Here is a 17,884-nt window from a genome sequence, read left to right on the forward strand (position 1 = left end):
GGCCAAGGAGTGGCTCAAGAAGATGCAAGTTAAGGTCCCGTTAAGCCGGTCTCCATACCTTAATTCCATAGAAAATATGTGGAGGGAGCTGAAGGTTCGAGTTACCAAACTTTGGCCTCCAAACCTTAATGACTTGGAGAGGATCTGCAAAGAGGAGTCAAAATCCCTCCTGAGATGTGTGCAAACCTGGTGGCCCACTACAAGAAACGTCCGACCTCTGTGATGACAAAACCTTTGTTGGCAAAGTCATGTTTTGCGAAGGGGTCAAATACTTATTTCACTCATTAAAAGGCAAATAAATGAACACGTTTTTTGAAATGCGTTTTTCTGGATTTTTTTTTTGTTATTCTGTCTCACTGCTAAAATAAACCTACCATTAAAATTATAGACTGATCATTTCTTTGTCAGTGAGCAAACGTAAAAAATCAGCAGGGGATCAAATACTTTTTTTTCCCTCACTATATGTCTCCTTTTCTGTTAACCTGCTGCGAGTTATTTTATTTCTTGAATTGTTTAGCTATATTAATGAGCTAATATTCCAAAGCAAAGCAGGGTTTAGCTTACCCCTTCCTAACCCTCATCCATTATACTGTATATCTGACTCCCTTTTTGCTTACGATCAAATTGATTAAAAGCTGCCCATTGTTGACGACAAGTTTGTCTATAGTCCAACTCCAGCAACAAAAAAACAAAAAAAACACTCGGAAATAAATTTCAGTCTGTCTATTTCCCTCACTTCCTATCCCTTTCAGACACAGACAGCAAACTGTTCTAACTGTTCCTCACGTAACTAAAAAAGGTTTTTGATTGTATCTATGTCCCTGTTGCAGATTTCCCATCACTTCCTGTCCTTGACAGGAAGGAGGGGGTGGCTCTGTAATAGAGATGTAGATGGCAATAACATCTGACAGTGGCTCTAACCCTTACCTGCTCTAAAAATAGAGACCCTTAAAACATCACAAAGAATGCTTGGGCTGTCCTCTTGAATGAGCCAGTTAGAAGTATCCCCAGGCACACTCAAATACTAATCTATTTTCTATTCTTAGCAGCCAAGATAGCATTAGCTACGGCCTGGAAATGTAAACTTACTTAAACGTAAACTTACTGAAAAAATTGTCAGCACATTCCAAGATAAACAGTTTATGTTTGAAAAGGTTTGGAACCCCTGTCTCTCTTAAATACCAATACTACCTGAATAGAGGTGGATCAGCTGTCTGGTGGAACCAGACTTTGGAATAGGTGCCCCCTCCTCTTTTTCCTTTTTCCTATCCTTTTCTTTTCTTGGTACTCTTTTCTCTATTTCCACTCTTACTTTTTCTTATCCAGTACTCCTTGGGCACAAATTTTCCCACATTATGGGAAATGGTACCTATATACACTATATTACCAAAAATATTGGGCCGCCTCCCTTTACACGCACATGAACTTTAATGGCACCCCAGTCTTAGTCCATAGGGTTCAATATTGAGTTGGCCCTCCCTTTGCAGCTATAACAGCTTCAACTCTTCTGGGAAAGCTGTCCACAGGTTTAGGAGGTTGTCTATGGGAATGTTTGACCATTCTTCCAGAAGCACATTTGTGAGGTCAAGCACTGATGTTGGGTGAGAAGGCCTGGTTTTACCGTCTCTGCTCTAATTCATCCCAAAGATGTTCTATCATGTTGAAGTCTGGACTCAGGTCAGTCAAGTTCTTCCACCCCAAACTCGCTCATCTATATCTTTTATAGACCTTGCTTTGTGCACTGGTGCTCAGTCATGTTGAAACAGGAAGGGACCCATCCCCAAACTGTTCCCACAAAGCTGGTAGCATGAAATTGTCAAAAATGTCTTGGTATGCTGATGCCTTAAGAGTTCCCTTCACTAGAACTCAGCGGCCAAGCCCAACCCCTGAAAAACAAAACCCCACACCAAATTATTTGGACCAGTGCACAAAACAACTTCCATTGAACCCTACGGACTAAGACTGGGGCAATAAAGTTCATGTGTGGGCAGTTCAGTTCTGGGCACCAGTCCTCAGCAAGGATGTACTCGAAATGAAGCCAGTACAAAGAAGGGCAACAAAGCTAATAAAGGGTCTGGAGGAAATTGGTTATGAGGAAAGGTTGTGAGCACTGAACTTATTCTCCATGGAGAAGAGACGCTTGAGAGTGGATATGATTTCAATATACAAATACCATACTGGTGACCCCACAATAGGGATAAAACTTTTTCGCAGAAGGGAGTTTTTAACAAGACTTGTGGCCCCTCATTAAAGTTAGAAGAAAAGAGGTTTAACCTTAAACTACGTAGAGGGTTCTTTACTGTAAGAGCTGCAAGGATGTGGAATTCACTTCCGCAGGCAGTGGCCTCAGCGGGGGGGGGGGGCAAGAAACTATTAGATAAGCACATGAACGACCGCAACATACAGGGATATACAATGTAATACTGACATATAATCACACACATAGGTTGGACTTGATGGACTTTTGTCTTTTTTTTTTTTTCAACCTCACCAACTATGTGTGTGTAAAGGCAGGCGCCCCAATACTTTTGGTAATATATTGTGTGTGTGTGTGTGTGTGTATTGTTGAGGGGCTATGTACCTCAATAAGTTCTTGTATACCTTCACAAGTTCCTCAGCTTACACCCCGCCCCCCCTCTTTTTATTTTTTCCCTAAGTGGTTGTCTTTTTGGATATTATGTAAGAGCTCAGTTAGGTCGCCAACTCTTTTGTGAGATCTTTTTCTTTATCATTGTTGTTTGATCAGCTCCTAATGGAGCTGCATTCATGTATAATGCCTGAAAACATATCTACGTTCTCTGATCATAGTGTTGGTTATTTCTATATATTGTTGGTCACTGTGTCTTTGAGCACTTTTTGGGATGTATTAAGCCTCTTCTTGACTCTCTGTACATTTTGACCACTGGAATTTGCTGTCATATTCTTGTTATTGTGGAAAACCATAAAAATGATTGAAATAGAAAAAATAGAGACCTTTGGTTAGCCAGGTATCCAATGTTACAGTAGTGGAAGCCCCTGTTTTCCTCTTATTATGGTTTTCTTTAAAACTAAAATCCATGCAAAAAAAGCATGGTATAAACCGAGAGAGCCTTGACTGGCTTAGATTGCTGACTCCTCCTGTCCTAGTCTTAGTATAGGGGATTATAGGAAGCTGTTATCAAAACTGATCCCCGTATCTTGTGCTAGTTTTAGGTAAAGATGCATTAAATCTGAGCTTCAAGGATCCTTGGCCATAATGTTGAGTAAATGTCTGCTACAATGAGAATTGTACTGAACTTTCAGTCAGCTCTTTGCTTGGTATGTGAGCAGACAGCTGTTGAGTTTACTGTTGGCTTATCACTAGTATTACATCAGGAGGAAATCCAGGACTGCTGAGGAAATGGAGTGCTTGTAAATATGGCAAAATCCTTCTTAATGCTTTAAATCCCTTAGAGCAGCTGCTATGGTGAAAGTCAACACTCAGCCTAAACTGGTGTAGCCCAATGACTCCTTTTATGAAGAAGTACTTTTTTTTTTTTTTTTTGGGCCCATGTAGGGGTCCAGCAAAATTTTGCCGTGGACATGACTGTCCTTTGGTGACATGATATTGTCAGGATCACCAAAACAGCATAATCATTGACCGTTGACTTAAGCCTAGTACACACTGGCCAAATGTTGGGGGGCATTGGTTGGTTTAATAGAAACCGTCTGACATTCTGACCATATGTATTGCAGCCGGTCCGGCAGAAGCCGGCCGATCAGCGTTCTCGACCGATGGATAAGAGTGTTTTGAACGGAGTGTTCGCACGGGGGGGGGGGGGGGGGGGGAATTGGCGATACCCCTGTCTGAACACAAGAGAACAGCGGGTAAGATTGTACTAACGTTGGTTCTTTTTCGTTCAGCCCTGCTGGGTTGAACTAAAAAAAAAACACAACATCTACTCACACTGTTTTACACTGAGTTTTTATGACCTTATCCCTCTTTAGTTTTCAGTTCAATTGTGTTTGTCCAATTTTCAAATTGTTTTTCAAATTTTAAACCTTAAAGCTTAAAGGGCATGATAAGAATTTAAAGGGACACTAAGGGTCCTTTCACACGGGGCGGATCAGTTCTGATCCGCCCCGTGGATATCCGTTTGCTCAGCGGGGATCACTCCGTTGATCCCCGCTGAGCAGGGAGATGACCGGTCCGTCTCTGCACACTGCGCAGGGACGGATCTGTCACAGCGCCGCTCTCCCCTATGGGAGATCGGATGACGACGGACCGCAGTGCTCGTCGTCACCCGATCCGATCCGCAGACGGATGGAAAAATAGCTTTTTCCTCCGTTACACTTTTTCGGATCGGAGCGGGTCGGATGTCAGCGGACATGTCACCGCTGACATCCGACGCTCCATAGACCTCTATGGAGCACCCGTTCAGGTCCGCCTGAAAAACTGACAGGCGGGCCTGAACGGGACGTCAGTGTGAAAGAGGCCTAAAGGTTTTTTTTTTTTTTTTTTTTTAAATAACAAACATATCATACTTACCTTCACTGTGCAGCTTGTTTTGCACAGAGTGGCCCCGAACCTCATCTTCTGGGTCCCCCGGCGGCTCCTGCCCGCATTAGATAACCCCCTTAGAGAATCACTCTCCCGGGGGGGGTTACCTTGCGGGTGTTCTCCCATGTCCAGCATTTGGCGCCCATAGACGCTGAATGCAGGACTCAGCCCCGCCCCGGCCACGGATTTGGATTTGATTGACAATGGGAGCCAATGGCTGCGCTGCTAACAATCTATCCAGTCAAGAGCCGAGAACCCCCTGCAGAAAGAGAGCATGTTTGCGGGTTCAGGTAAGTAAAACGGGGGGGGGGGCGTTCACAGATGTTTTTCACCTTAATGCATTGGATGCATTAAGGTGGAAAAAACACAAACCTTTAGTGTCCATTTTAAGTGTAATTACAGCCAAAACTGGCAAGGCTGAACGTGTGAGAAATGCTAAATTGTAAGTTGTCCCCAAAACAGAAATAGAGGGGGTAATCTTCCAATGGGGACACTTTTTTTCTGATGACTCCTGGAAGGGATTTCCCTTACTTTGGAGAGGTTTCCTCTCATTTCCGTTTTTTGTCTATTACATAGGAAGTGACAGAAAATGTAGTAGGACACAGATGGGGGAAAAAAAAAACCTCAGAGGTTTTAACTGTTTTCAAATAGAAAAAAAGGTTTTAGCTTTATATAGAGCCAGTTCTTATAAAGTACGTCATGGCAGATGATTTAGTTGATCAGTCAACAGACTGCTTCATAGATTTTAAATGGTGGTCTCTGTCTAATAATAACTGATGATGTGCAATATGCAACAACTGAGATCCACTCTTCAGCTTTCTGTTTACAAGATTGTTTAAAGCCCAACTTAGCTTTGGGTAGCATGGGAAAGAAAACTTCTGTGAGGATTTTATTTGCAGTCTATGTTCGCACTGGGAAGCCTCCCTTCACTTCTTATGTCATGAAAGGAAGTGATGGAAAATCTCTCCCGTGTGGTCACGGACTGCAACCACTAACTATTTAGTGAAATAGGGAAGGGTTACAACCTCTGTCTTTTTTAATCTATGTGTCTTTCTGTCCCAGTGACAGCCGCTCCCCTTATTTCTTGTTGTGCTGCTTCAAGGACAGAAAGTGAAGCAAAGTCTCCTCAAAGAGGTCAAAGACAACAGTAGACCTTTCTAGCAAACATTAAAGAGGATTTGGCTGTAGTTGGGCTTTGAATGACTCTGCTCGACATTATTTGCAACTACAATAAATGTATATTTATAATTGTAAATCCAATTACAGAAAAAGAAAAGCCTCTTTCCAGGAAAAAAAAAACCACTTAATGGGCTCACCCTTTCTCCTGTAGACAGACACATCTTTACGTGGCCCATCTTCCTTTGCATATCATGAAGTGATTAGGCCAGTACAGCCATAGTCTCACTCCAATTATGAAGCATGTCCAATAAATTACTCCAGGTAAATAGGTTAAAAAAATAGGTCAGGGGGTTAGGTACAGTCCAAGAGCAGTACCCTGTGAAAAAAAAACTTCATGCCTTGTCCATTGGACAAAATCTTTGCTCTGAAGCAGAGCTCCTGTCATTTATCCTGTTTTGATTTTTTTTTCTTGCAGGTACTTGTATAGAGCCATCAACTTATGCAGCGTTTTACATATCTATTGTACATTCACTTCAGTCCCTGCCCTCAAGGAGCTTACAATCTAAGGTTCCTAACTTACTTACACATACTAGGCCCAATTTAGATAGGAGCCAATTGACCTACGAACAAGTCTTTGGAGTGTAGGAGGAATCGGGAGTACCCAGAGGAAACCCAAACAGGCACGGGGAGAACATGCAAACTCCAGGCAGGTAATACCATGGTTGGGATTCAAACCGATGACCCTAATGCTACTAGGCGGAAGTGCTAAACACTTAGCCGCTTTGCTGCCCTGTTGAACTTGTCTGGCTGGTCAAATAACAGGGCCCTGTTGCTGGCCCTCGTGGTTTATCCTGTTGATCTCTAGCCATTGCAGGGCACAATAGTGCCATTGGGGTTGTGGAGAGGAACCACAAAAGGCAATGGGGAGGCATGTTCTTCAACACACCCAATGGGTGAGATAGCATTAGTTCCGGGAGCTCTGCTAAAGAGGGAAGGTTCTTTAAACCAACTGATGGGCATGTAAGAAGCTGTTTTCTTCACAAGGCATTACTTTTGGACTTTATCTAACCCCTTCACAGGGCTACTCTAATGGGATCAGCTAATGTGCATATTTGCAGCGTTCCTAACTTTTAGATACTGAGACAAATATATTTTAGGCTATACAATATCTATAGATCTGAACACCCTGGCCATAAAAATGTGAAGAAAAAGCTTATTTCACAATGAGCTTTTGCAATTTGTATATTTTCACTGTTCTTTCCACTGCCTTATTGAATAAGTTCAAATAGAATACCAAATGTATTCAGAAATGAACACATGACAGTGCATTAAGCTACCCAAACCTTATGGGACTAAAATGTGAAGGTTCTGTGTAGAGTACTGTAAAATGATACAGATTATTGCATATACATTTATATAAAATTGTAACAAAATACTAGAATTGTTTGTGGGAGGCCCGTCCTGAAATGTGTCATGTTTGATTAGAAGCAATATATTTTGCAGGAAATGAGTACTATTGAGTACTTGGCCGTTTACCTTTCCTGTTTTTCAGGAAGCTGTGGACTGTTTTAGTTTTTCTTTTTCCCCACAAAATAGCGAGAGAGGCTTATTTTTAAACTTCTACTACCGAAAGAAAGACTAATGCAAGACTTGTAATGAAAAGTGTGTTAGGGTTGTGTGTCTTGGCTGCAGTGAAAGTCTCTGTTCTGTAAGATGGGAATTTCTGCATGCTCCAAACAAGAGTGTAGCACACAGGCAAGTCAAGACAAGGAAATAAGATTGTAGTATTCAGCGTTTATGCCACACCTACGTATCTGTTTTTTGTAAAGAAATCTGTAGCTGAAATTCAGGTTGAAATGTTGAAAATCTTTTCTACATATTGAAGAAATGCTAACCAACAGAAACATTCTAAAAGAATCAAAAGTTTTGAGCAATATGTTGATCTGAGTGCTCATTTACACTTGAACGTGAGTGTAGCAAGGTAATATAGAGTCGTTTTTTTTCACAAGACTCACAGGAGCAAAATTGAGAATTTTTGGCATCATCCAACTCTTAAATAGGAATGCCTGAAAACATCTATTGGGCCAAAAATTTCAAATTCTACTCCAAAAGAAGCTTGTGTATTTTTTTGTACTTCATGTGACAAGCGACCCAACGCTTAAAGTGGAAGTAAACCCTTCTATCGTTTTCAGTCAATGAAGCTGCCATCTTGGCCTAATGATTCTTCAACTGCCATAATGCTGCACATGTGATCAGTTATGAAACAAGCCATTGGATGGTTTGAAAGTTTGGTTGAGAGCGCAACCAATGTGAAAGTTAGCATTTCCGGCATGCCAGGAATGTAAGTGTTTTTTGAAACTGGGTTTACTACCGCTTTAAGTATGAACAAGCCCATAGTGAATAATGGGATTCTTCATTTTGAGCATTGTGGCGCTTCTTATGACAAAACACGTAGGTGTGAGTGGGGCTTTATATGTTGAATATTGATGTGTTTGCTATAGTGGGATAGATTACTGTGCTGTATACTAATCTAAAAATAATCTCTTGTATTAAGCTTTAGTGAATATTACATATCCGTCAGCTCTGGGGCTGGATGATTGGGAACAGGTGATCAGGTATCTTATGTGTTCTTTATCAAAATCATGAAGAGATGGTCTCTCTAAACAATACATTTTCATGGTATTATGGTTGGGAAGTGTTTGGCCGTACAAGTCACTGAGAGAGCATGCAAAGACTGGAATGCAGGATTTTTACTTTTTCTATAAGGGGCTGAGATGAGGCTCAAATCTCTGGTTAAGGAGGGGAGGCCTTGGTGCCGTCAGTTCCTTCCCATTCTTATTTTTTATTCCAAGCCAATTGCCTTATCCTGTATAAAAATCCATTTACTCTATTCCATTCCAAATTCTCTACTTGAACTATGTAGCTGGGATTACTTTTATGATGCAAGTTTTGCTGCATGACATTATATGGGATTGCTTCCATTAGTTAATACACACTATTCTATATTACTTGGTATTGCGTTTTGTGTTCTGTGTCTAATATGCCTGGTGTCAATTTCCTATTAGTGGAATATGTTTTGCCATGGTCTACTGCTCAGAGGCTGAAGGCAATTAAATTTAGGTTTCCGGAGTCAGGTTACTTCATTGACTTTGGTTAGTTGTAAGACTACAAAGCAATTAAGACGTGTAATTGTGATTAATGAGAACATGTGCTGCAGCAAATGAACATTTGTGTATGGATCATAAGCCAAGCACAAAATGCATGGCTTACACATTCAGTAAGTGTGGCAGTATACTCTAGAAGCCCGCAAGGTTTATATTTAAACCAACTAACCCACCTTGATTAATAAGCCAACATGTTTGAATTGGTTCAGTCAGAAGAGTCTCCCTTGATCATGTGTTGTGGAAAAGCATAATGAAAAACTTGCCTGAACAAGCTTGCCATTGTTGGAGATTGGATAAAGAATGCAAAATGTACAGATCCATAAGGAATAGTGAATGGTCTCTGTAGAATCAGCCATGACTATAACATTACATGCAAGCTACTAAACATATGTTCCAAGTGTGTTTGTCTTATTGCAACAGCCATAGAGTTTAAAGCTTCAGTTTCCAGGGCCAGTTCAGGGCCAGTTCACACCACATGCAGTCCGATGCGTTTTCTTTTCTGCATCAAAAAGTCAAAGCAAAGTAGGTTTCCAATGGCATTGTTCACACCAGTGCGGTCAGTTCCAGGGCGTTCCAATTCCGGAAAAAAAGAACATGCTGCATTTTTCCTGCACTGTACTGTACTGAAACACAGTAAAAATCCTCAAAAACAGGCATCGCCATTGCAACTAAGGGGACCGGCAGTGAAAACTTCCTGCTTCACAACTGGTTTCCTACTGTGCATGTATGAGTCGCTCTGCGCTTTCTGAATGGCCCCACTGTCTTCTGGGAGACACACATGTCCCAGAAGGCAGCGGGGAGGAGGAGGAGGGGCCAATGCAGATGGGAAAATGATGTACCTTGCCGTGGCGGGGGTTAAGATGGAAGTACACCTTTGTACTCCAGAAAAAGTACAAAACAAATAGAAAAAAAAATATATCCAAAAACGAGGTGGGTGGATTGGTCTTTTGTTTAAGACCTAGTTGTATTTTTGGCTGGAACTCCGCTTTAAACCAGGGTATTAGATTGCAGAATGATCTCTGTATAACTGTATGAAGAGGGGGCACACATGTATCCTTTACCCAAATTTATTTATTTTTTTTATAAAGTAGTGTCAGAAGCAATGGTGCTGTGGAAGAACTCGTAGTGATGCAATAAGCTTTTCATGTATCAGTGCCAGATTTCTTTGAAATTAGCTTTGGTTGCTATGAGTTATTAAGCTTTAAATGTTGCTCTTTAGCCTACATATGTGTTGGTGCTCAATTCTATTTAAAGAATTTAGTTTTCCACTTGGGAGTAATTTTCTCATGAATTTCTTCCAATATGAACATTATTGGGTTTTGTTTACGGTACTTGTCCAATCATGTACAGTATACTTGGCATCCATTTAAAAACAACGCACTTTGCTTAATGTATATAGTGTACAGTGGGAATTTACTTAAATCTCTGTGATCTTTGCACTTCCTCAGTAAATTGTCTTTGACTTTGCAAAGAATAAATTAACTCAATATGAAACAAGCAGAGATTAGTACCATGGATTTTCTGAATATGGATGCACTTCTGTGAGCTATAACCTAATTGGGTCTGTGCCACCCCGGGGGCCCAATTAAGGTGGCACTTATGGAAGTACGGGGGGGGGGGGCACAGAGGCTGAATTATCCATACTGGACACTCTGTCCTAGTGTGGATAATGAACATACATAGTGTATGTTCAGCCTCTGGGCCACACAGCGGCATTCACCCTCGGTACAGCCCCCAACATAATGATTATATTTGAGGAGACATAAACTTAAATTAAACTTTAAGGCTTCAGTACGCTTTGATCCACTGATAAGAGCAAATATACCACAAGTGAAGTTAATATTATTCTAGTTTTGAGTTAGTGATTCAGCCAGGCAACTTGAATCTTCAGAAGGAGAAGTCGATGGGTGCACTTTAAACATACAGCCATATTAATTGTGTATATTACCCTACAACAATGGAGTCATAGGGTACTTAAAGTATTATTATTATACAGGATTTATATAGCACCAACAGTTTACGCATCGCTTTACAACATTAGTGCAGACATTACAATACAATACAGGAGGAATCAAAAAGCCCTGCTCGTTAGAGCTTACAATCTAGGAGGGAGGGTCAAGTTATACAAAATACAAAAGGGTAATATCTGTGGGGGATGAGCTAATGGAGAAAATAGTGCAGTTGGTAGATTGAAGCAGGATAGGCTTCTCTGAAGAGGAATCGCCTAAAAGTAGATACATTTGGAGACAGTCTGACAGATTGGGGTAGGGAATTCCAGAGGATGGGCGAGGCTCGGGAGAAGTCCTGGAGGTCAGATATGGGAGGAGGTGGTCTTGTGAGGAACGAAGAGGGCGATTAGGTTGGTATTTTGAGACTAGTGATGTAGCTGGGGGGCAGAGCTGTGGATGGCTTTGTAACTTATTGTTAGTATTTTAAATTTAATTTGTTGGGTGAATGGCAGCCAATGGAGGGATTGGCAGAGAGGGGTAGCAGGAACTGAGCGGTTTGTAAGGTGGATGAGTCTGGCAGCAGCATTCATGATCGAGTATAACCAAAGGCAAAACTTTTTTTGTTTTGTTTTTTAGTTTTGGGTGGAGTTGATAGGAATTAGAATCTCTCTATGTTTTTATTGCTGTTTGTGCCCCCATTAGGGAGATTCACCGTCTCCATTTATCCTGTTTACTGCTATCGAACGGAAAAGTTAAAAGGTCACCAGAACAGTAATAGAGGGGAAATCTTCCAATGGGGACACTAGTTCTGGTGATCTGGGGGGGCGCAATGGATTCAAGGGATTTCCACTCACTTCCTGTTGTGGTTATGGGACAGGAAGTGAAGCCAAATCTCCTCAATGGGACAAACTGACAGGGGTCATAACCCTCCCTTACTCCAAATAATCTATAGTTTTACTTTAGCTATACAGCTTTGTTGGGGACAGGTATAGCAACCAAATTCCAGAGAAACAAAAGACCTCAACGTATGTGCCAACTCACTTGTGTATACTAAACCATTTTTAGTTTTGGGTGAATTTTACCTTCAAATGCTTTTTTCTAGTAACTTTGACCAGAGTATACATAGTTTTCATTTAACTTTGACCAATATACATATGTATTACTGCATTTAAAGCAAGAGTGTTGATACTGTAGTGGCAATCTTTTCTATTCTATGTTATAGAAAGCACATACACAATTCTGTTAATGCTTAGCTTGCACTGTTTTCCATGAAGAGGAAGTGATTATGATCAGGCAACTTTCATTATCCTTAACTTTGGCAGGATTTCCGCTTTGCTGTGGCTCAAACATCCCAAAACCTCGGGAAGCCAGTGATTGAGGACAGGATCCTGAATCAAATCCTGTACTACCTGCCACAGCTGTATGAACTCAACCGTGACGTACTACGAGAACTTAAGGAGAGGATGTCTCAATGGTACTGTGCAGCTGCTATGTGCATAATATTAGTATATAATATTTACAATGTATACACTTTTACATTAGACCTTTCATGGGATTCAGAATAACTGATTAGCATTTTATTGTTTTTATTTGTATACCAATAACATATTTTATGAGCTTTATAAAATATTATAAACTGGTTGAAAGACAAATGCATGTCGGTTCAATCACACATTTACCTAATGGAGCACCTTAACGTGAACTTGTAATGTGCCCATGGCCTTTTATATATATAAAGCTTCTCTCTTATGGCAGTCCCACATATTCTCACCTCCTTTTTGTTCACCTGATGCTCCGTTTAGCTGCTGGGAGCGAATAAAAATACCTCCGGACTTCTGAGTATGAAGGAGCGTGTGACTCGCTAACCCTTTACCCCCACATGATATCATTTGTTCATGTTGATTGGCCGCTTAGGTACCAAGCTTTTTCATTTGAGGGTGGAGGACATGGCTATCAGCCCAGTGTAAGCTCCAAGTTACTCCCTTCGGCCATACAGAACAGTAGAGGGGCAAAGTATCTGTTTGCAGTTGTTGGGGTTTGTATTACAGCAAACGTATTGTTCTGTTGTCTTGCATAGGCAAAACACTGGTCTAGTTTAGTGAAGAACATTCAAACTCTGTGCATTACCTCCTGTGTCACGAAGCAGCAATGCTGACCATAGTCTTTGTCTTATAATTTGTCAAAATTATGATTGGCTTGTAGGAATGAGCACCAGAAGATTGCTGATATTTTTGTCAAGAAGGGTCCTTACCTCAAGATGTATTCAACCTACATTCGTGAATTTGATCGGAATGTGGCACTACTGGATGAGCAGTGCAAGAAGAATTCTGCATTTGCTGGAGTTGTTAAAGACTTTGAGGTAATGATAAGTTAAATGTTCTCTAATAATATAGTAATATTCATCTGGGATATTTGTTTAGTAAAATGGCTGTGTTTTGACTCCTGTGATCCTTTCTATTTGGGAATTCCTTGTTGTTAAAGTGTAGGTCCAGTCTTCTTTTTTAGATTTGGCTAGCGTGATGAAAGCTTGCAGATCCTGTTGTTTCTTAGCCCTTGTACACACGGTCTGAGATTCCGTTGGAATGTGTCCAATCGGAGCATTTTGTCGGATATTCCGACTGTGTGTGGTCTGCATCGGACTGTTTCCGTCGGAATATCCGTCGGACCAACTTTTCCAACTTGCCGGAAATATTTTCCAACAAAATGCTCCAATCGGACATACTCCGATCATGTGTAGAGAATTCCGATTGGACAAAGTGCCACGCATGCTCAGATCAATTTCCTACATCAAAGCTATTGGCTACTAGCGTGAACATAGTCCCGTCGTAATGAAATAACGTCATCACGGCGGATTTTCTGACAACTTTGTCCGACCGTGTGTATACAACAGTTTCGGACAAAATCCGACGGATTTGGTTGTCGGAATCTCCGACCGTGTGTACAAGGGCTTACTGTTATCCAGCGCTCCACAGTTCCTGTCCTGATGACAGTGGTTTTACAAGAGGAGAAGTGAGGGGTAATACTTCCTAAGTGGGGGAATTCCAGGGTGTCACCAGGGTCACTAGAACTAGTGTATATATTGATGGTATATTTCTGCGCAAAAATCTATGTGCTCAATTATAGGAGCTACGTGCCTTACAGGTAATAAAGCTGAAATATATAAACAATGAAGGACAAAAATCGTGCTCATTCCAATATTTGTGACAAACTAAATGGTGCTTAATACATTTGAAAAAATAACATTTCTGATAGCCAAAACGTGCTCAGTAATATCCTTATAAATGTTCTAAAAAGTACATAAATCATAAAAGCCCAAAAAATTACTTAAATAAAATGCTTGCTGTTCAATCAATTGCTTGCTGCAAATAGAATAAAGTGCTTGTTGTGCAATATGGGGCCTTAGGTGCTCAACAGATCCACTAAACAGTGCTCCCAGTTGACAACACCCTGCACTTACCAGAAATATTTGACCCCTTTTCCAAAGGAAGTCAAACACTGCTCACAGATAAGTGCGTCTCCTAATTGGGGCTGTGATCACTCATCCAACGATATCCCGGATATTGTAGGGCTAAAACCAATCAGTCAGTCTTGGATATCTAAGATGCTCTTCTCACTTTAAATAATTCCTCCAGAGTCTCATTGGTAAGGGGAAAATGCAACGAAGAAACTCATGGGGTAGTATTTTAAAATGTCATTATTAAAGTGGAATTCCAGCATCTAAAAAAAAAAAAATTAAAAGTCAGCCGCTGACTTTTAATATAAGGACACTTACCTGTCCAGGGAGCCAGCAATGTTGGCCCCCTCGAAGCCGATTCATTCTTCGGCTTGCGTGCAGGCATTGCAACTACTACACATGCGCGAGTCGCGCTGCACTTTCTTAATCGTCCTGTCATCTTCTGGGACACACACGGGTCCGTCCCAGAAGGCAGCGGGGGGAGGGAGGGGTGGAGGAAGGGCCGAAATGATTTACCTCGCCGTGGCGAGGTAGAATGGAAGTCCACCTGGAGAGAACAAAAAAAGGTACAGAATGACAAAACAAAATCCAAAAAAGGGGGGTGCTCTAATGTTCAAGATCTAGATTAATCTTAGCCTGGAACTCCACTTTAAAGTAATAAAATTTGCATTAAGTCAGATAAAATGAGCATTAAAAGGAAAAGAAAGAACGCCAGTTTGCGTTCCACCTGCATTCCATTAACAGGAAGTGATGTATTCTGGAAGTCCAACCCAACGTTTTGTTATTATGCGTCTGACGTCATGAATATCTGCTATAGGTTTAATTCAATCTTATTTTATTCATATAGAGAGCAAGAGAGATAGAAGAATATATAAACATTACAAACATTGGTAAGGTACACCAACAATAAATATCATGTACATTGGAACAAATGCATATCCAGGTTAAAAGAGTGAAAACATGTTTGTGTGTCAGAGAAATAGTGTTTAGAGAATAAGCCGTAGAAATACTAGCAATCTTGGCAGTAGAAAAAATGGGTGCCATAGAAACATCATGTGATAGATGGTTCCCCCTGCTGGCCTATAAAAGGCTGTCTCTGTCTGACCCAAGTTGCTGGATTATCTTCAACTCTTCCTTGTTCACGTGTTATACTTTCAAGTGATTCCTGTTGTGACCTCGGCTTGCCTCCTGACCTGCTCTGATCTCCTCTCCAGTGTTTGACCCCTGGCTTGACTCACGGACTTGCTATACTTGCACCTGTCTGATTACCAGTGTTTGACCCCCGGCTTGGCTTATTACTTACCTGTGATTCACTCTCAGCTGGCCTCACCTCAGCCTCCAATCTGCTCTCCTGTGTTCTACCCTCAGCCAGGCTTTTGCTAGTGTCTGGATTACTCCTTGTCGTCTTCTCAAGCAAAGTCTCCAAGTGATCATCAGCTCAAGCCTTCTCAACCTGCTGGCAACCTGTGCTTCTTTGAACCCTATAACTCCTGTACCACCTTCAGGGGTATACTGCGCTTAGCCATAAGTGGAGCCTCTCTCAGCATCTTGGCCTTGGAAAAGGTACCTGACAATGTGGCACATCAAGAGACCATTTGTGTTAGCCACCCCTGAAAATATTACAGGTTAAAGTAACATTCACCATCATTTCAGAAAAGGGGATCATAGTTGTCCCATACGTAATGCATCAGAAAAGGTTATATGAAAAACCTGTCTTTATTAAAAATATGTCATAGGGGTCACCCAATGAATAGGTAACAATGGATAAGTCAAAGTCATGGTACATTTTCTCAATGGATTCGTAAGGGAGTATTTAGACATAGAGGAAAAGGAATAGGTGCAGAAAGACAGGGGACAAGAAGCACTCCATCATAGTCCCAAGGCGACGTCGTCTAGGCCACTCTCAGCCCCGGAGATAAACTCTGAGGAGTATCTGAACATGGACCATGAAGTCCAAGATGTTCAAGGTCCCTTATGCGGTCCACTTCAGTAGCCCAATCCCCCAGGGAAGGCATAATTGCCGATCTCCAGTGATGGGGAATCACTACTCTGGCCGCTGCAAAAAAAGTGTTGCAGTACATCTTTTTTATTGGATTTGAATTTGCCAGGGAATATAGATAAGGGAGCCACCTCAGGTGAAGGTTGAATGGAAGTCAACATCAGTTTACAGTATAGTTTGAAGATTTGTTGCCAAAATCCCTGTACAGGAGGGCATTCCCACCAAATGTGGAGCATGATACCCCGGGAGCTAAGACACCGACACCCCCAACAGGTATCTGGTACTGCCGAGTTGAAATGGTGTATAGTAGAAAGGCATCTGAACCATCTTGTTACCGGTTTAAATCCTTTTTCCTGGGTCTTAGTGGCTAGGGATAACTTGTGCTTTAGGATAAAAAAAATTGCCAGTCAATAGGGGAGATAGTGACGTAGATTTGCCTCCCAGGCATCCGTAAATGGTGGAAGGTCAGGAGAAGGAATACTGAGCAAGAGGGAGTAAAGTTGAGATCCCACATGTTGGAGGTTCTGCCTGCATGAGCAGTTTCTCAAATCCTGTTGGTTCAGCTAGAATGTCTGGAATGGTCCGGAAAGTCCGGATGTAAGAAGGTTTGTTGTCTCTGAAGCCACTCCATGGGTTGTCGGGAAAGCGAACCGGGAGGGATATCTGTCCTTAAAGTGGGGTCCGCTCAAAGGACCTGGGCAAGTCTCTCCTATAATCTTCTTTTCGCCATGGTCCGAATCCTGTTATGTACATAGTTGGTGGGAAGGCCAGGGTCCCAAAGAAGGGAGTCATAGGCCCCATGTGATTCGATAGGCCCCTTCTGGACAACATGTGATCCCAGATCTGAATTGTTTGACAGGTAAGGTCGTGGAGGGGGCCTGAACCCGCCGCCCCCCCTCCCCGGATCGTGGGCAAGGTCCATGGGAGAGCGGAAATCTCAATTGGGTTCATATGGCTTGGACAAGTGAACCCAATGCTTAGTCAAAGAGTGGTGATACCAATCTAATATGCGAGTACCGCTGCTTTATGGTATAGGGAGGTGTCCAGGGGCTTGAATTCCGAGGTACCTGATGGAAGTGGAACCGGTTTTGAAAGAGAAAGTGGTAGAGAGTCTTTGTAGGTCTGACTTAAACAGGGATATGTTAAGGATTTCTGAATTATTGTAATTCACTGTGAAGTTACTAACTGCTCCAAATCTGTGGAACTCCTGCAAAAATGTGTGTGGATGCATCACGAACAGGAGCAGATCATCTGCAAAGAGGTGTGTTTGGTATGGGTGGGATAGAGGAATTGTTACGTAAAGCGATAGCCAAATGCTCTATTGTAAGAACATAGAGGAGGGAGGACAAGGGACACCCCTGTCGTGTCCCGTTAGAGATAGAAAAGGCTGGAGACAAAGAACCATTCAGTCTAATCCTTGCCGATGAAGAGGAGTAAAGGGACGTTATCCAGATCTGCAATGGTGTCACCATCCAAAGTAGGGAGCGCAGTTTCCAAAACATAGGATAATTGGTCTTCTGCCAAGGTAGAAGGGAAACCTGACAATTGAGACGGGGAGATATTGTACAGGGATTGAAAAAAGTCCCTGAATTCCTCAGCCATCTTAGAAGGTGAGGAGATCAATTCTCCCTGTGCCCCCTGAATATAGGGCACAAAAGTGGAAGATACTTTTGGATGCAG

At 41.8% G+C, this 17,884-nt stretch overlaps 1 protein-coding gene across 1 annotated transcript in view; it reads left to right on the forward strand.

Moving 5' to 3' along the window:
- The window catches only part of FGD6 (FYVE, RhoGEF and PH domain containing 6), a 138,479-nt gene that overhangs the window by 74,599 nt on the left and 45,996 nt on the right, over positions 1-17,884 (forward strand). Inside the window, exons 6-7 of the mRNA XM_077470307.1 lie at positions 12,074-12,225; positions 12,954-13,110. Coding sequence (XP_077326433.1) covers positions 12,074-12,225; positions 12,954-13,110 — 309 coding nt within the window. The remainder of the gene's footprint in view (positions 1-12,073; positions 12,226-12,953; positions 13,111-17,884) is intronic.

This window comes from Lithobates pipiens, unplaced genomic scaffold (assembly GCF_037356315.1).
Source record: "Lithobates pipiens isolate NorthernLeopardFrog02 unplaced genomic scaffold, aLitPip1_a1.2 Scaffold_8, whole genome shotgun sequence".
Classification (NCBI taxonomy): Eukaryota; Metazoa; Chordata; class Amphibia; order Anura; family Ranidae; genus Lithobates; species Lithobates pipiens.